The sequence below is a fragment of the Erythrolamprus reginae genome, chromosome 8, assembly GCF_031021105.1.
Source record: "Erythrolamprus reginae isolate rEryReg1 chromosome 8, rEryReg1.hap1, whole genome shotgun sequence".
Lineage (NCBI taxonomy): Eukaryota > Metazoa > Chordata > Lepidosauria > Squamata > Dipsadidae > Erythrolamprus > Erythrolamprus reginae.
Genome location: NC_091957.1, coordinates 52,968,675 through 52,988,769, shown reverse-complemented (window position 1 = coordinate 52,988,769; position 20,095 = coordinate 52,968,675). Strand labels below are relative to the sequence as shown.

The following is a 20,095-nucleotide window of genomic DNA, read 5'->3' as shown; positions in this document are numbered from 1 at the left end:
GGTATCAGGTTTTCAAAGATAGTAATTTATCAAGAACCTTAGTAACTAGTAACTTAGAAAACTCAGTAAAAATTAATAACTGCTTCACTGTTCAGTAAATGTGATGGATAGGCTTGAGGAAGTGATACAAGTTTCCCAATGTCACTTAGAAGGAGTCTTAAATCACCACGTTCAGCAATCGAGTCTATTTCTTTGCATGGGGAGGAGTTAGATGACTGTACTTAAACCACATTCCACTAAACACGATGTGGAAAATGCAACAAGGAGCTTTTTAACCACTGACCACAGTGCAGGCTAGCGATCAGAAATTTCCTTCTGTAACCAAAACTCCTGGTACGATTTCTTAAAAGTTGGCATCGGCGCCATGTCATTTTGTAGCTCTATTAGTTGTTCCACCACTACCCCGTCTTCCTCAGTATATGAAAATGGATTTATCACCCAATCTGGAATTTCCATCAAACAAGATATCGCTTAGACATATCTTCGGGCAGCATGTCCAAACGGTCACAAAAAACATGCAGATCTTGTATCCTACCTCTCGGAAACTGGAGTAGGTAGCGAGAGCCTATATTGTGCTTGAATAGATTTAGCTTTGAAATAAATGTGGAGACAACAGATTTGGCCTTGGTAAGATTGACCTCCTTTCCTTGCAATTGCAAACTCACCTCATTGAACATTGCAAAAAGTTCTGATAATTAAACAATGTCATTCCTGATCTCTTGAGTTCATCACTGAGCAAAAGCATTGTCTTCAAAAAAAACCCATCCACAACAATGTCAAGTTTGTAAAAGCGTTTCAGTTACCTTTTGATAGCTAACTAAGTAGAAAACAATCAAAATCTTCCTAATTCTCAACGCAAGAGCTCTTGGAATAGTTGCTCATTGGGAGCCTGTACTTTAATTTTGTTCACTGGAGTAATAACTCTGCAACGACTTGTGTAAGCAATCACTGAAGCTTTTTGGATCCAGATGTCGGCCATGAATGACAGAGTGAATGGCACTGCTTTTTTCAAGTAAGCAGCACACCCACAGTAGTGACCAGTCATTTGTCGCACAAGCAAGTATGTTGGTAAGTGGAATTTCCTTGTCTTTGAAAAACTCAACAACATGAAATATTGATTCCACTTTAGTATCTGTTTTTAGTTTCCTCCCAAGTAACAATTCCCAAGTCAAACCTTCGTCTTTAATAAAGGACATATAAGCAAGATTCATTGCCTGGTAAAGTTAATTCACCCAGATATAATGCAAAGTTTGTAATCTGTATTATTGTTGTTAGATTTCTATGCCATTCTTCTGGGACTCAAGGCGGCTCACAACAAATACAAATGTATAAGAAATCTAACATTTAAAATTCTGCACAATTCATCTTCAACATCCACAGCTCACATTAAAGAAACATCTTTCAGCTGTGGCGAGGGGGGCGTTTGCCCAGGTTCGCCTGGTGCACCAGTTGCGGCCCTATCTGGATCGGGAGTCACTGCTCACAGTCACTCATGCCCTCATCACCTCGAGATTCGACTATTGTAACGCTCTCTACATGGGGCTACCTTTGAAAAGTGTTCGGAAACTTCAGATCGTGCAGAATGCAGCTGCGAGAGCAGTCATGGGATTTCCTAAATATGCCCATGCCACACCAACACTCCGCAGTTTGCATTGGTTGCCGATCAGTTTCTGGTCACAATTCAAAGTGTTGGTTATGACCTATAAAGCCCTTCATGGCACCGGACCAGATTATCTCCGGGACCGCCGTCTGCCGTACGAATCCCAGCGACCAGTTCGGTCCCATTGAGTGGGCCTTCTCCGGGTCCCGTCAACTAAATGCTGTTTGGTGGGACCCAGGGGAAGAGCCTTCTCTGTGGCGGCCCTGTCCCTCTGGAACCAACTCCCCCCAAAGATTAGAATAGCCCCCACCCTCCTTGCCTTTCGTAAGCTCCGTCAGGCATGGGGGAACTGAGATATCCTTTCCCCCTAGGCTTCTACAATTTATGCATGGTATGTCTGTATGTATGATTGGTTTTATAACAAGGGTTTTTAGCTTTTTTTAGTATTGGATTGTCACATGCTGTTTTTACCACTGTTGTTAGCCACCCCGAGTTCACCGAGGGGCGGCATACAAATCCAATAAATAAAATAAATAAATAAATTCCCAGCTATTTCATCTGTGTCTTTGCACTGAATTGTTGCCGAGGAATTTATTTATTTATTTATTCATTAGATTTGTATGCCGCCCCTTTCCGTGGACTCGGGGCGGCTCACAACATAATAAAACAATTCATAACAAATCTAATAATATACAATTTAAAATAGTTTTAAAAAGCCCCATTTTTAAGCAGACATACCTACAAACATACCATACATAAATTATATAGGCCCAGGGGAGATATCTCAATTCCCCCATGCCTGACGACAAAGGTGGGTTTGAGGAGTTTACGAAAGGCAAGGAGGGTGGGGGCAGTTCTAATCTCTGGGGGGAGCTGGTTCCAGTGGGTCGGGGCCATCACAGAGAAGGCTCTTCCCCTGGGTCCTGCCAGACGACATTGTTTAGTTGACGGGATCCGGAGAAGGCCGACTGTGGGACCTAATCGGTCGCTGGGATTCGTGCAGCAGAAGGCGGTCTCGGAGATATTCTGGTCCGATCAATAAATTATATCACGTGGCAACTTACGCAAAATACTCAGAATATCATTAATGGATGGATGAGTTCTTCCCCAATAGTATGTGGCTTTCCACACTTAGCTATCAGTAATGAAATATATAGTACGATGCACGCAAGCCATTCATTGTTTTGTTGGGAAGAATTGTGAAACACGTTTGACGGTGTTGTGCCTTTTTGAAACTGGTCACAAAAGTGATCTGAAAAAAAAATTAGGTCGTCTGCCTTGTCAGGATGGGCTTTCTTTAAAATGTTTGTTCAGTCTGCAAGGCTTCATCACCTCGTTAGAAAATACTTTTTTCACACAGTAGGCACTATGCCAGCTGCTGGTTTGATGGTGCTGATATAAATCCATACTTCAGATATTCCACACTGTATTATCTACGAGAGTCGGCCAGAAAGTAATGCACATTTTTTTTCTTCAATAATTATTTATTGAACGCAATGAAACTTACACACACGAAAGAATGATGTTTCTTCTACGCTCCCTATTTTTCCATGTAATCTCCGTCCCATTTTATGGCCTTCCTCCAGCGAGACAAGGGCGTGAATGCCCTATTGGTACCTCTCCTTGTTCTGGTCACAAAGCCATTTCTGCACTGTGCAAATCACCTCTTTGTCATCCTCAAAATGTCTGTCGACTGCAGATTCTCTATAAACTGTACACAAATGTTTGTGAATGTTCCCAACAGTTTCTTTCTCAGCAGTGAGAAATTCAATGACGACACGCCACTTGTAACGTACATCACTTACTGTTCTGTCGGGCTCTCTGGTAGACTCCTCCCAAAAATTCACAGGTACAAATTTCAGACACACACGTTTGAAAATTCAAAACAATTTTCTTTATAATGAAAATTTACTTATACCAAGCCCTCTTTGGTATAGCAAAGAGCACTGGTCTCCAAACAAACTGGTAATTTGTACAAGTCCCTTATCAGTTCTGTGATACTTAGCTTGCAGCTGTGAGGTAATTCACAGTCCTTCTTTCACAAAGTGAAACACACTTTGCTCTGGTTTAGTTTCAAAGCAGGGAAAAATCAGCACACAAAAAGTCAGTCAGGAAAGCAATCACGAAACACAAGGATCAGATAATCCTCCTCAATGGCCAAACCCACAGGCTGCTATTTATAGCAGCCTCACTAATTACCACAGCCCCACTCAACCACAGGTGGCCTCATTTTCTTTGATGATAATCTCTCAGTTGTTGCCTATGCATCACTCTCTACATGCGTGGCTGTATCATTAACTCTTGTTTCGAATCCAAGGAGGAGCTAGAGAATTGATCTCCTTCTGAGCTGTCTGCCACACTCTCCTCCTCCCTGTCACTCATGTCTTCTTGGTCAGAGGAGCCTTCATCGTCAGATTCCACCGGGGGCAAAACAAGCCTGCAGCATGTGGATGTCTCCCCCACATCCACAGTCCTTGGGGCAGGAGCTGGGCCAGAGCTAACCACAACACTTACAGATGCCGTTTTGAAACACTGCTGCAGCTATGCTGTCTGAACAAATGTAAAATTTACACACCCACTCCTGACAATTCAAATAATGTATATCTAAAGTTTCGCATTCGTACCATTACTGTAGGCTGAGAAAAAAATGTGGTGCATTGCTTTCTAGGTGACCCTCATACATTTTGTTGTGAGTGGTCCATGCCCAGCTCAGCTGGTCATGGATTTTGAGGACCAGGAGACGGAGTAGTACTGGAATCACAGGCTGGTGTTTGTGCCATCTGAGTCTTGAGTGTGAGGAAGAGTTAGGGACTGAGGAGCCACCAGTCTGCAGAACCTCCAGTTAGGGTATTGTCTGAGTCAGAGGATGACGGGGACTTGGAGGATCAGGACACCCTGTTAGATGCAAGAGTAAGGAGGATGAGATCCAGGCATGAATATCTCTCTAGAAAGGGTTCTGGGCATTGATTAATTCTATGGGACTTTTGGCCAAACCTTGGCACTATATAAGGACAGGCTGATGGGAAAAGGGGGTGTGGAAAACAACATTCCGTAATGGAGGACAGAACCTGAGATGAGAGATTTTCCTATTCCCCTGGATTTCGAATTCCTGCTTTTGGCTTGAGCTATAAAATAGCCCTGGACCGTGTGAGTAATTAGTCAAAGCAGACACATCACTACTGGGGATTTATGACACGATTCTGGCTGGCATCCCGGACTCAATTGCTCATGATAGAAATGCGGTCAACATCACATTCTGCAACATTGTATTGCAGAATTTGGCTTGATAAATAGACTTTGCCTATGATTGCTTTGGAATTAAAGTTTGAGTGGGTCTTTATTCCTGATAATTGATCCAGCCAGACAGAACACATTCCTTAGATTTTTCTCTGCTCTGAAAATCAGAATACTTATAACCTGTGTGTGTTCACACCTGATTTGAAGAGAGTTAAAGTTGCGAGGTGGGGAGTAGTAGAAACTCGCTTTTTTAATTTAAAAAAAAATAGGGAAAATTTGCCCAGCCAGGCAAAACAGAGCAACAGGCATAGGGGATTAGTGTGGAATTGCGCCCTGCATAGGGCCCACTTCCAGCATCCCTCTACCATTCCCCTGGCCTCTATCGCCCTCCCCAGGTCATCCCCCTGCCCCCACGAGGTGGTACCGCCCACTTTGGGAACCACTGTACAAGATGAATGAAAAGTTCTGTTACAAGCCAATTACACCTGGAGATCACGTCAGATTGAGCAATATAGTTAAGGTCTTGTGTTCCAAGACTTTGTGTGAATATATATATATATATATATATATATATATACCTTAACTATATTGCTCAATCTGATGTGATCTCCAGGTGTAATTGGCTATATAAATATATATATGTAGATTGTTCTGAGTTCGTGTTTTTATATATATATTTGTTTTCGTAGATTTTCACAGGTACAGGTATGACGGTCTTGGTATATTCGGGTTTCTTCCCGTGTAGGATTTAGAAATTTCTGGCGACGTTTCGACGAGGTCCCACTCGTCATCTTCAGGCTGGTACTTCTGTCCTTGTTCTAGGGCGAACATATACATATATATATAAATGCAGGTGTGCTCCAGTGTGCCCAGAAGAATTGCAAAATCCTAATTCATTGAAAAAATATTTTTTCTCGCTTTTGCTTGTGTTAAAGATATCTTTTTTTAAAAAAAAAAAAACCACCCTCAAGTACTTTTTTCTCTCTTTCAGAATACAAAACGATGCGGAATTATTTATTCCCTAAAATAATTCTTCCGTTGGGTGTATATCCTTTACCAGCCAAACAAGGCCCTATGCGACGGAAAAACAATGGAAGGATTGAATGAAATGGGGAAACGAGTCTTGATATCGTTCCTGTCGCTGGATGAAAACCTGTAAAGAGGATTTTAAAATAATAATAGTAATACTATGCACAAAACCACAACAACTTCAGCGAGAGAACACCTTTTTACTTGCCGATCTCCCTGTGAAATATACAAGCACATTTACACAAAGGGAACGGGGTAGAAGGCTTCCGAGAGAAATAAGTGAAAACTCCATCTTGTCCGCTCCGATTAAAATAAGCTTGACCGGGTACAAGAAATGTTCCCCTCCTCTAACGCTGATGGAAAACAAGATAAATTTATTTGCCTTGTTTTGAAATGCAGAAGCTACCCGCACCTCGGCGTCACATCGCAAATAATGGAACTGCTGGGAATTGCACAAATCCGGCAACAAGCCTTTGCTAATTTGTTAACTCTGATGCTACAGAGGCCAAGAAATAAACCCAACATCCATAGACCCCCCCCCCCTAACAACGTGGTGTTCACAATCTGTGATCCCTGAGCTTCCGCTTCCAGAGGCCTAGAAACCTGTTAAAAAGATTTTGGCTAGGTGCAATTCCCCCCCTCCACCTCTGCTGAAGTCGATGAAAGTCTATACAGTAATACCTCTAGATACGAGCTGCTCTACATGCGAGTATTTCAAGATACGAGCCACGAGGGGAGAGACATTTCTGTTCTAGTCCCGAGCTCAAATTCGGGATACGAGCCGAGCGTCCACTAGGTGGCGCACGAATCCTTGCTTTTGGTTATCTTGGAGGAGAAAAACAACTTTGTTCCAGATACGAGTTGCCTCGACATACAAGCTCCCTTCTGGAACGAATTATGCTCGTATCTAGGGGTACTACTGTAGTGTTTTAAACGCTTAGTTGGCGGGGTGGGAAATCACACACTTTGTCCAATGAAACGGTGAATCAGGACTAGACTAGATGGCAGGTAATAATAACAAATATTTGTAGGGTTTGCTTATTTTGCAGCCTGTTCTGGTTCAAGTCAACCAAGATATCCCATACTGTAGTGATACCCTTTCTGAAAATAGTTTTGTGCCTCTACAGCCGCCTTTTTTAAATATAAAACATGCCTTGCCATACATGCCCAGCCATAAAAAAAATCTATTTATTATTAAGATCCACTTTACATATAGTTCTTTTTTTGCAGCCATCTTTCTACATCCCCTGTTTGTTTTTTTTAAAGGACAAAAATAAAAACATTCTTTTTAAAATTGTGCCAGGGTCTCTCTCTCTCTCCTCCCTTGCCAAGTAGATATTCCTAGTTACAAAATTAATAAAACACGAAGAAAGGGAAAATGTCGAGGTTCTTAAAACAGGCACAGATGTTATCTCCGGATTGCAAGACACGAAATTGGACAGACGGTTTCTCGTCAAGTAGTAATAACAAATTAAAATAAGCAGGGGAAACATTTGACTTGGGTTTGGTTTTTTTTCACAATAATATACATTGTCTGTTTTTTTTTTTATCCCCTCCCAGTTTAATGGAAACCCGGTTCCTGTCCAAATGCTCCCTTTTGGAAAACCTTTTAAAGGTTTCCTCACTATTTCTCCTGCGGCATGATGAGTTCGTAATGGCCAACTTGACCGTCTTGCTTCAGCTGGTCGAGCAGGTCTTCTTTACGCCTCTTCCGGCTAACCACTAGGTACCTATCCCTACCCTGGCCGTGGGACTTGCTTTTCAGCCCGTATTTTTGGGCTATCTGGTGGATCTGTTTCCGCTCGTCGTTGGTGAGTTCCGTGGAGAAAGTTAGATCGATCTTCCTCTCCGAGAAAGCGTAATTCTGGATGATCTGCTCGATGTCTTTTTTGGTGATCTGGGAGCCTCTTTCGACGTCCAGTCCCAGGCCTTCCCTTTTGAACTGCTCCTTCACCGCGATGGGCTCCCGGATCCCTTCCCCGCTCTTGCCCAAGCCGCCCCCCGTCCAGCCCATCTTCCTTAAAATCTGGTTCCCAATGTTGTCTTCCTTAATCTGTTGCTTCAAGGCCTCTTCCGCCGAGCGGCCGCAAATCTCATTCCGCGAGATGACGTCTTCGATGGTGCCCTTTTTCAAATTGTTGACCACGGTGGGTTGGGTCTTCTTGAGGACTTTCACGGCCTCTTCGGCGGCCACATGCTTGACGGTCTTCTTGATGCCGATGGCTTCGGCGATCAACTCGTTCTCCAACATCACTTTGCACTTCCAACGCATGCCGGTCATCCTTTCGAAGACGTATTCCACCGTCATCTTGTTGAACTGAGCGGTGTCGTTCATTGTACAAACGGGGTTCATGGAGTTTTCATAGACCACCAGGTCTTTCAGGCTCTTCTTCTTCGCTGGGTTGCGGGCAGCCCCGCTGACTTTCTGAACCTGGACGGCTTTGGTGGTGCCGACGTTGGACTGCGTCTTCTGCAAGATTTTCACGGCTTCGTCCGCCGCGGCGTGCTTGCTGGTTTTCTTGGTGCCGCAGCCTTCCGCTAAGAAGTGGCCTTGCAAATAGACGCTGCAACGCCAGAGACGGTTGGGCAGCAGAACGTATTTGTACTCCACGGTCATTTTGTTAAAGGAGGCGGAATTGTTCAAAATGCCGATGGCGTCGCTGGCATTTTCGGTGAGGACAAAGTTAGTCCAGTGTTTGATTGAGCTGGGCCCTTGTTGTGGGTCTGAACCTGGTTGTCCCGAGACGCTGTCGTTTGCAAGGGGGCTCACATCATCCAGCAGTTTGAGTGCTGGCGGGAATTCGAGAGGGGACGTCCCACTTTCACACACCACCAAATCTTCCCGCGTCGCGTTCTTGAATTTCCTTTGAACCACTTTGACTTCGACGGGTTTCTGCAGCAGTAGCACCGCCAGCTCGGTAGCCCGGTCTCTGGAACCGTTTTTGCTACCGGCGTAGCCTGTGGTCAGGTAAACATTCTGGCACCTCACCTCGCAGGCAAACCCTTCTTTGAGGATCTTCTTCTTCTTGGGAAGGTCGGTGGGAGAAATGTCCTTCAGAGGAGAATAAATATACTCCGGGTTGGTCTTACAAGCCTGAATTGACCGCGTCAAAAGATACGTGTAGTTAATTTTATCCGGCTCACCGCTACAATTGGGGTTGGCGAGATTGATGCGGATGGCCGTGACAAGCTTGTTGATGAAACACTGCTTGGCTGTTACCACCGATTTGGGGAACGTTTCGGAAGAGGGTTGGAGAAGAGATGAGTCCGGCGGAGTCGTCGTGGCCCCAGCGGTAAAAGTCTCTGTACTTACGACTGCCGCTTTCGCATCGGGTGGTTTGATCTGGCTACTTCCATAGCCAAGGCCTACTGAACTAGAGAACTGGAGGTCACCATCTTGGGTGCTGAAGCTGCTAAACACCTGATCGGCGTAGGTTTGGATCTGCTGGGCCGTGATGTTCTCTGAAGAATTTTGGACTTGGTTTTCCGAAGACTCTTCTTTGGCCTGCGGTTGAGTGTTGCTGGCGACAAAGTGGATTGGCTCGAAGCGTGGACGGACGCGGAATTTGGGGGCTTGCTTTCTTGGATTCCTGCAGTCTATGGAACATAAATCCACAGGAAGTTATTTTCAGCGATGGGGGAAAAACTGATTTAGAACTTGAAGATTTAAGATTACTGCAAAATGGCAAGCCAAAATGAAAAGATATCTGTCTGTCTGTCTGTCTATCATCCGTCTATCCATCTATCCATCCATCCATCCATCCATCCATCCATCCATCCATCCATCCATCCATCCATCCATCCATCCATCCATCTATCTATCTATCTATCTATCTATCATCTATCTATCTATCATCCATCCATCCATCTATCTATCTGACTTCTATGCCAGCTTACAACATATAAAAAACAGTAGGTTACAATAAGATTAAATCCAATTAAATTAAAATTACATAACTATCTAAAATCCCTGGTTATATTAAAATCAATCCCACCCTTTCGTACAGCAACCATACAATCCATTCATTGTCCAGGTATCCAGACTAAACAGATTGAGTTCATTAAATCTTTCTGATAAATTTTATGTTTAAGACCTTCCACCATTGTTGTAGCCCGTCTTTGGACCCGTTCAATTGCATCAATATCTTTTTGTGGGTGAGGTCTCCGGAACTGAACACAGTATTCCAAATGTGGTCTCACCACCGCTCTATACAGCGGGATCACAACCTCCCTCTTCCTGCTTGTTATACCTCTAGCTATGCAGCCAAGCATTTTGACTCTGCCCCCAGCCTCTACCTCCCCCAGCCTCTACCTCTTCTTCTACACATCATTACTTTTTGGCAGTTCTGGGACATGCTATTGTTAGCACGACAAGCTGAATTACCTACACAACTGTGCCACCACACCCCTACAATTTATTTATTTATTTATTTATTTATTCATTCATTCATTCATTCATTCATTCATTCAATTTTTATGCCGCCCTTCTCCTTAGACTCAGGGCAACTTACAACATGTTAGCAATAGCACTTTTTAACAGAGCCAGTGTATTGCTCCCACAATCCGGGTCCTTGTTTTACCCACCTCAGAAGGATGGAAGGCTGAGTCAACCTTGAGCCGGTGATGAGAAGACCTCCAAGGTCCTTTCCAACTCTCTTATTCTGCTTCCCCCCCAAAATAATTTTCGGAGGGAGGGAACTAAGCTGAAAAAGAAATGAAGATACTCACTTTGTGGGGAGTCATCGCGTGAAGACCGTGGTCTTTTGGCTGCCTTCGTGCCTGGCACCAGCTCAAAGGATGGCACCTCCCCAATATCGATCCCTTCTGCCATCTGCAGGATTTTCTCCATAATGTGGGAGCCATACCTGCGGTCAAGCAAAGGAAAGGTCAAACTCATAACTCATTTCATGGACGAACTTTTGATCCTTCCAATCTTTCAGGAATGGTTCAGCTCTGAACATTTTTTATTTTTTTTATTATTTTTTTATTATTTTTTTATTATTATTTTTTATTATTTTATTATTTTATTATTTTATTTTTATTTTTATTTTTATTTTTATTTTTATTTTTATTATTATTATTATTATTATTATTATTATTATTATTATTATTAATTAGATTTGTATGCCGCCCCTCTCCGAAGACTCAGGGCGGCTCACAACAGCAATAAAAACAATATAGCAGTGGAACAAATATAATATTAAAAAACATATAAAACCCTATCATTATTTAAAAAAACAAACAGCACATTCATACCAAACATAAAACAAAGTATAAAAAAGCCTGGGGGGAAGGTGTCTCAACTCCCCCACGCCTGGCGGTATAAGTGAGTCTTGAGTAGTTTACGAAAGACAAGGAGGGTGGGGGCAGTTCTAATCTCCGGGGGGAGTTGGTTCCAGAGGGCCGGGGCCACCACAGAGAAGGCTCTTCCCCTGGGGCCCGCCAAACGACATTGTTTAGTCAACAGGACCCGGAGAAGGCCAACTCTGTGGGACCTTATCGGTCGCTGGGATTCATGCGGTAGCAGGCGGTTCCAGAGGTACTGTGGTTCAAATTTTTGCAATTTGAACAGCAAATTCTTAGGAGAGAAACCATTGGAGTAAACTACACTGCTCAAAAAAAAATAAAGGGAATACTTAAACAACAGAGTATAACTCCAAGTAAATCAAACTTCTGTGGAATCAAACTGTCCACTTAGGAAGCAACAGTGATTGACAATCAATTTCACCTGCTATTGTGCACATTCAACTTTGCACAGAACAAAGTATTCAATGAGAATATTTCATTCATTCAGGTCTAGGATGTGTTATTTGAGTGTTCCCTTTATTTTTTTTAAGTCTTCGGAGAGGGGTGGCTACAAATCTAATAAATAAATAGAATAAATAAATATAAGTCTAAGTGCTATTGCTATTGCAGGCTAAGTCTGCTCACTGCTAGCAGTTTGATCCTGTCCGGCTCCAGGTTGACTCAGCTTTCCATCTTTCCGAGCTGGGTAAAATGAGGACCCTGGTTGTTGGGGAGGGGCGCAATAGGCTGACTTTGTCAACCTGCTTCGAGAAGGCCATGAAAGCACTCTGAAACGGCATAGAAGTCTTAAGCGCTATTGCTGTCGCTTGCTATTGCAGGCTAACACTGCCCACTGCCAGGAGCTCGATCCTGACCAGCTCAAAGTTGACTCAGCCTTCTATCCTTCTGACATCAATAAAATGAGGATCCAGATTGATGGGAGGGGGTGGGGGCAAGAGACCGACACTGTAAACTGCTTAGAGAAGGGCTGTCAAGCATTATAAAGTGGTATATAAGTCTAAGTGCTATTGCCCTTCCTCCCCTCCCCTTCCTCCCTGTAGGATAGAACGGCATTATTGCAGACAAACCGTCAGCAGTTCGATCCTGATTAGTTCAATGTTGACTTAGCCTTCCGAGGTGGATAAAATGAGGATCCTGATCGTCCGAGGGTGGGGAGATGCTGACTGTCAATCTTGCGAGGACTGTTAAGCCTTGTAAAGCGGCATATAAGTCTCAGTGCTATATCCAACACAGTGTTCCCAATGGGGTCTCACCAGCGCTCTATATAGCGGGATTACAATCTCCCACTTCCTGCTTGTTATACCTCTAGCTATGCAGCCCAGCATCCTACTTGCTTTCCCTACCGCCTGACCGCACTGTTCACCCATTTTGAGACTGTCAGAAATCACTACCCCTAAATCCTTCTCTTCTGAAGTTTTTGCTAACACAGAACTGCCAATACAACACTCAGATTGAGGATTCCTTTTCCCCAAGAGCATTATTTTACATTTGGAAACATTAAACTGCAGTTTCCATTGCTTTGACCATTTATCTAGTAAAGCTAAATCATTTGCCGTATTACAGACACCTCCAGGAATATCACCCCTATTGCACACTTTAGAGTCATCGGCAAATAGGCAAACCTTCCCTTATGTCACTCGCAAACATATTAAAAAGAATAGGACCCAGAACAGACCCTTGTAACCGCTTGTAACCAGTCTCGGCTTCGAATACTCGCCATTAATAACAACTCTCTGATGTCTACGCTTCAGCCAGCTGCAAATTCACTGAACTATCCAGGGATTAAGTCCAATCTTCACTAACTTATCTATCAGCTCTTTATGTGGAACCGTATCAAAGGCTTTGCTGAAGTCTAGATAGGCAATATCCACGGCACCACCTTCACACAACACCTTTGTGACATAGTCAAAGAAATCAATGAGTTTAGTCTGACATGATTTGCCTTCAGTAAAGCTATGCTGGTTTGGGTCCAATAAGGCAGCGTTTCCCAATATTGGCAACTTGAAGATATCTGGACTTCAACGCCCAGAATTCCCCAGCCAGCATTCGTTGGCTGGGGAATTCTGGGAGTTGAAGTCCAAATATCTTCAAGTTGCCAAGGTTGGGAAACACTGCAATAAGGGATATGTTTGGGTCCAATAAGTTATAGAGAGGGGTGTAAAGCAGTATATAAGTCTAAGTGTTGGTTATGATCTATAAAGCCCTTCATGGCATCGGACTAGAATATCTCCGGGACCGCCTTCTGCTGCACGAATCCCAGCAACCGGTTAGGTCCCACAGAGTTGGCCTTCTCCGGGTCAAGTCGACCAAACAATGTCGGCTGGTGGGACCCAGCGGAAGAGCCTTCTCTGTGGCGGCCCCGACCCTCTGGAATCACCCCGGAGATTAGGATTGCCCCCACCTTCCTTGCCTTTTGCAAAACTCCTCAAAACTCACCTTTGTCATCAGACATGGCGTATTTGAGACATTTCCCCCCAGGCTTATATAGTTTATGTATGGTATGCTTGTGTTGTATGGTTTTATATAACGGGTTTTTAGATATTTTTCTTCTTTTAAATATTAGATTTGTCTATTGTATGCTGTTATTATTGTTGTGAGTCACCCCGAGTCTTCGGAGAGGGGCAGCATACAAATCTAATAAATTATTATTATTATTATTAATTGATTCCCCTGGGCTGCCTCCGCTTTACGCATGGTCTGTATGAGATGTATGATTGTTTTTTATATTAAGGGTTTTAAATTGTTTTAGTATTGGATTTGTATTGTTTTTGTTGTGAGCCGCTCCGAGTCCTCGGAGAGGGGCGGCATACAAATCTAATAGATAGATAGATAGATAGATAGATAGATAGATAGATAGATAGATAGATAGATAGATGATAGGGAGATAGATAAGGTAGGTAGATAGATAAGGTAGGTAGGTAGGTAGAAAGATAGATAGGTAGATAGATAAGGTAGGTAGGTAGATAAATAAGGTAGGTAGATAGATGATAGATAGGGAGATAGATAAGGTAGGTAGATAGATAAGGTAGGTAGGTAGATAAATAAGGTAGGTAGGTAGGTAGATAGATGATAGATAGGGAGATAGATTAGGTAGGTAGGTAGGTAGGTAGGTAGATAGATAGGTGCTGTTGCTCACTCTGCCCAATGCCAGGAGTTCAATCCTGACCAGTTCAAGGTTGATTCAGACTGAGGTGGGTCAAACCCCCAAATTGTGTGTGTGGGGGGGGGGGGCAGAGTCTGACTTCATAAGCCGGGAGGGCTGTCAAACACTATAAAGCGGCCTATAAGTCTTAAGGGCTCTGACTCGGAGGAGGCGGAGGCGGCGTCTCTCACCTGCAGCCCAGGAAGACGTGGTTGCTCCAGACGTGCGAGAGGGCCAGCAGCTGCTGGAAGGCGTCGGAACCCGGATAGCCCGGCAGGTTGCGGAGCAGGAACTGCCGCCGGAGATCCCAATGCCGGTCGCTCTCCTGAACCTCCCGCCAGGGCTCCAAGGCCGGCTTCTTCGCCTCGGCGGCATCCGGAGGCGGCGGGGGCGGCGGCGGCTGAGGCTCCTGCTGAGAAGCCGGCGGCTGCGGGGAGAGGAAATCCCCGCCGGGCAGCGTCCAGCCTCCGCCGGCCATGGAGGCCGCAAGGCGAGCGGAGAAGAAGGGGAAGCTGCTGCCGCCGCCGCCGTCACCGCGGGCCGACCCGACCCGACACGGGTCCCCCTGCGCGTTCACACGTGCAGGAGGCCGCGCTTCTCTCCCGGCCTCCTCCTCTTCTTCTTATGCGCCTGCGCGCGAGCGCGCGACGGGAAGAGGCCACAATGTAACCTTTTTTTTCCTCCCTCCCTCTCTCTCTCTTTCTCTCGCTGCCTCCGCCGTGCCTTGTTACACGCGGGTCACGTGGGTGGATGGAACCTTTCCGAGAGCTTCCGAGGCGGCGGCCCGAGCGGCGTTTCTCTTTGGGACGTTCTGCCGGCACAGCGCCGCCAGGCGATGGGAGGATCGCGCTTCTCAAATAATCCCAGGCAATAGCTACCGGTAATAAAAGTCGATGGATGGATGGATGGAGGGATAGATAGATAGACAGTTTTAGTTTTAGATAGACACAAGAACAGTTTTTTCCCGAATGCCATCACACTGCTAATCAAATAATTCCCTCAACACTGTCAAAATATTTACTAAGTCTGCACTACTATTACTACTAGGTTTTCTTCTCATCATTCCTATCACCCATTTTCCCCAGCTTACGACTGTATGACTTTAACTTGTTGTTTGTATCCTTAAGATTTTTATTAATATTGTTTCCTCATTGCTTATTTGACCCTTATGACAATCATTAAGTGTTCTACTTCATGATTCTTGACAAATGCATCTTTTCTTCTATGTACACTGAGAGCATCTGCACCAAAGACAAATTCCTTGTGTGCCCAATCACAGTTGGCCAAAAAAGAATTCCATTCTATTCTATTCTATTCTATTCTATTCCATTCCATTCCATTCTATTCTAAATTCTTTATTGGCCAAGTTGATTGGACACACAAGGAATTTGTTTTTGGTGCAGATGCTCTCAGTGTACATAAAAGATACATTTGTCAAGAATCATGAGGTACAATACTTAATGATTGTCATAGGGGTCAAATAATTAAATTCTCAGTCATCCAAATCACATGGCTGTCCCAAAGGTGGGGTTTTTTTTCCCTTTGAAGACGTTTTGCTTCTCCTCCGAGAAGTTTCTTCAGTTCTGACTGGACTGGGGGGAGAGTCCTGTCAGAGCTGAAGAAGCTTCCTGGAGAAGTTGAAACATCTTCAAAGAGAAAAAACAAACAAACAAAGTCCAATCGCCTCTTTTCTTCCTTCCTTTCCTTCTTCCTTCCTTTCCTTCTTCCTTCCTTCCTTTCTTTTTTAAAAAAAGCACCTTTGGGGCTTCCAGGTTACTTTTCATTTTCTTCTTGGGGAAGGAATTAAAGGCTGGTTGGGCAGGCTCAGATAATAGGGAGCCCTCAACTTAACAGTGGTTTAATGACCAAAGTTAACAATGGTCAGTATAGAACAGAATAGAATTTTATTGGCCAAGTGCGATTGGACACATAAGGAATTTGTTTTTGGTGCAGATGCTCTCAGTGTACATAAAATAAAAAGATACCTTTGTCAAGAATCATGTCAAGAATTCAGATTCTTGGCAACCAGCTCCTGACGGTGTTTTTGGGGGGGTCATTGCGATCCCTTTTTGCAAACTTCAAAGCAGCAAAATTAACAGGGAAACAGAATCCCCTTAACAACATGGGTTACAAACTCAGCAACTGCCACAATTCGCTTAAAACAGCTGCGCAAGAAAGATTTCCATAGGTCATAGATCTTTTATTACAGACTATTTTCTTTCTCTCCTTTTTTGGCGTTAGCTAAACAAAGTCTAGTTTTCTAATTGTTTTATTCTATGCAGAATATTACTGAAGGCTGCTTGGTTTTTCCAACTCTGTCCACATTTTGCTTTGAGCAGAAGAGCCTGCAAGTCGAGGCCTCCTCAAAATGACAACAGAAGTTATGAGTGTGCCAACCCTGCAGGTTTTTAAAGAAAGAATCAGGCAACCACTTGTCGGAAGAAATGGTGTAGCATCTCCTGCTTGAGCAGGGGCTTGGAGTAGAAGACCCCCAAGGCCCCTTCTAACTCTTTTAATATTTTGTTAAGATTATAAACCCCATCGCCTTGTTCTACTCTATAATAATAATAATAATAATAATAATAATAATAATAATAATAATAATAATAATTGGACCAGAGTACCTCCGGAACCGCCTGCTACCGCACGAATCCCAGCGGCCGATAAGGTCCCACAGAGTTGGCCTTCTCCGGGTCCCGTCAACTAAACAATGTCGTCTGGCAGGCCCCAGGGGAAGAGCCTTCTCTGTGGCAGCCCCGACCCTCTGGAATCAACTCCCCCCAGAGATTAGAACTGCTCCCACCCTCCTTGTCTTCCGTAAACTACTTAAGACCCACCTATACCACCAGGCATGGGGGATTTGAGACACCTTTCCCCCAGGCTTATTATAATTTATGTTTGGTATGTATGTGCTGTTTGGTTTTTAATTATGATAGGGGTTTTAGTTTTTTTTTTTTAATATTAGATTTGTGCCAGTATAATATTGTTTTTATCGTTGTTGTGAGCCGCCCTGAGTCTTTGGAGAGGGGCGGCATACAAATCTAATAAATTATTATTATTATTATTATTATTATTATTATTATTATTATTATTAACTGTCAAAGCCAGAATTGAAAAATCAACAGATGATCCAAAGTGCAGACTCTGTAAAGAAACAGATGAAACAATCGATCACATACTCAGCTGCTGCAAAAAGATCGCACAGACTGACTACAAGCATAGACACGATGCTGTGGCACAGATGATCCACTGGAACTTGTGCTGGAACTACCATTTACCAGTGGCAAAGAACTGGTGGGATCATAAGCCTGAAAAAGTGGTCGAAAATGAGCAAGCAAAACTACTGTAGGACTTCCGACTTCAGACTGACCGAATTCTGAAGCATAACACACCAGACATTGTGATCATGGAAAAAAAGGAAGTATGGATCATCGACATCGCAATCCCAGGAGACAGCAGAATTGAGGAGAAGCAGCTAGATAAATTAGCAAAATACAAAAATCTAAAAATTGAGCTGCAACGTCTCTGGCATAAGCCAGTGAAAGTGGTCCCAGTGGTACTTGGCACGCTGGGCGCAATGCCAAAGGATCTCAGCGGACATTTGAAAACCATCAGAATTGACAAAATCTCCATCTGTCAATTGCAAAAGGCCGCTTTACTGGGATCGGCAAACATAATTCGCCGCTACATCACGCAGTCCTAGGTGCTTGGGAAGCGCCCGACCAGTGATGAAATACGAAATCCAGCATAGTGATCTTGTTTGCTGTGTTGTACTGACATAATAATAATAATAATAATAATAATAATAATAATAATAATAATTTATTAGATTTGTATGCTGCCCCTCTCCGCAGACCTATAACCCTATAAACCCCATCTTCTTGTTCTACTCTCAGGTGCTTCTCCAAAGCACCTGAGGGTAGAACAAGAAGCAATGGGTGGAAACTAAACAAAGAGAGAAGCAACTTAGAACTAAGGAGAAATTTCCTGACAGTCAGAACGGTTGATCAGTGGAACAGCTTGCCTCTAGAAGTTGTGAATGCCCCAACACTGAAAGTTTTAAAGCAGATGTTGGATAACCATTTGTCTGGTGTAGGGTTTCCTGCCTAAATAGGAGGTTGGACTAGAAGACCTCTAAGATCCCTTCCAACTCTGTTATTATTATCAAGGATGCCCCATTTTGGGCTGAATTCTGATAGTCTTCAGCTAACCTAATCAACACATCCGAGTGGTGTGAATTTGGGAAGAAAGAGAAACCCATAGTCTGAAAGGAAGTTTAAAAAAAAATCAATGTTATAGCAAAATCCCTCCTGGAGTTCTTTCTATACAAGTTGAGGACAATCTAGTCCTTCTACAGATCTCAAGCAAAGTTGATTTCAAGAGCTGGCTTTCCCTTTCCAGCTTCCTTAGCTTCCAATCCACTCTAAGTTGTGGTTTGTTGGATAATCCACACATAAGAATTCACACATGAATACATCTTCATCTACAACTTACCAGTTACGATGATATGCACTAAACCCAAGTGAGACGGAATGATGGCTTCATAGGAGGTGTGAATTTAACAACAGAAGTACACATCTTGAGGACACTCAAGAGGCAAGTGAACTCATTATTTGTATGATTTCTTAAATGCAGGATGATTCCCAACTTCCAGAATACCAAGTCCCCTTTTGATCTTACAATACCGCAAGAGCCTAAAGACCCATCGATGCCAACAGGCCTGGGGGCCATTATTAGCCCCCGGCCGATGAATGGAATGTATGTCTGACTGTTTGAAATGAGAGAGATGGGTTTTTAAGGAATTGGGGTTTTAGGTTTGTTAGATTAATTTTAAATTTGGACTCGGGAGGTTTTCTAAGTCTTTGAAGAGGTGTGGCATATAAGCCCAGTAGATGGATGGATGGATGGATGGATGGATAGAAAGATATAGATAGATAGATAGATAGATAGATAGATAGATAGATAGATAGATAGAGATAGGTAGGTAGATAGATAGATAGGTAGATAGATAGAGATAGGTAGGTAGATAGGTAGATAGGTAGATAGGTAGGTAGGTAGGTAGATATAGGTAGGTAGGTAGGTAGATAGATAGATAGATAGAGATAGGTAGGTAGGTAGGTAGATAGATAGAGATAGGTAGGTAGATAGATAGATAGATAGATAGATATAGGTAGGTAGATAGATAGGTAGATAGATAGATAGATAGATAGATGTAGGTAGGTAGGTAGGTAGGTAGATAGATATAGGTAGGTAGATAGATAGATAGAGATAGGTAGGTAGGTAGATAGATAGATAGGTAGATAGATAGATAGGTAAATAGGTAGATAGATAGATAGATAGATAGATAGGTAGGTAGATAAATAGATAGGTAGATAGGTAGGTAGATAGATAGAGATAGGTAGCTAGCTAGCTAGCTAGATAGATAGATAAGGTAGGTAGGTAGATATATAGATAGATATAGGTAGGTAGGTAGATAGATAGATAGAGATAGGTAGGTAGGTGTGTAGATAGGTAGGTAGGTAGATAGGTAGGTAGATAGGTAGATAGAGATAGGTAGCTAGCTAGATAGGTAGATAGATAGAGATAGGTAGATAGATAGATAGATAGATAGATAGATAGATAGATAGATAGATAGATAGATAGATAGTGTTGTGCTTAGCCAACCACAACAGATGGATGGATGGATAGATCCATACATACATACATACATAACACACATATATATATATATATAAACAAACGGGATTGACTTACTAGCAATGATGGCATGGGAATTTCGC

At 43.2% G+C, this 20,095-nt stretch overlaps 1 protein-coding gene across 1 annotated transcript; it reads right to left on the bottom strand.

The window, feature by feature from the left end:
- Nucleotides 1–7,032: 7,032 nt before the first annotated feature.
- On the bottom strand, nt 7,033–15,059 carry NKRF (NFKB repressing factor). The gene is made up of 3 exons (XM_070759909.1): nt 14,507–15,059; nt 10,595–10,731; nt 7,033–9,463 (listed from the first exon to the last, which is right to left on the bottom strand). Exons 1-3 carry the CDS (start codon nt 14,791–14,793, stop codon nt 7,491–7,493), a joined length of 2,397 nt encoding a protein of 798 aa, XP_070616010.1. The 5' UTR covers nt 14,794–15,059; the 3' UTR covers nt 7,033–7,490.
- Nucleotides 15,060–20,095: the final 5,036 nt, after the last annotated feature.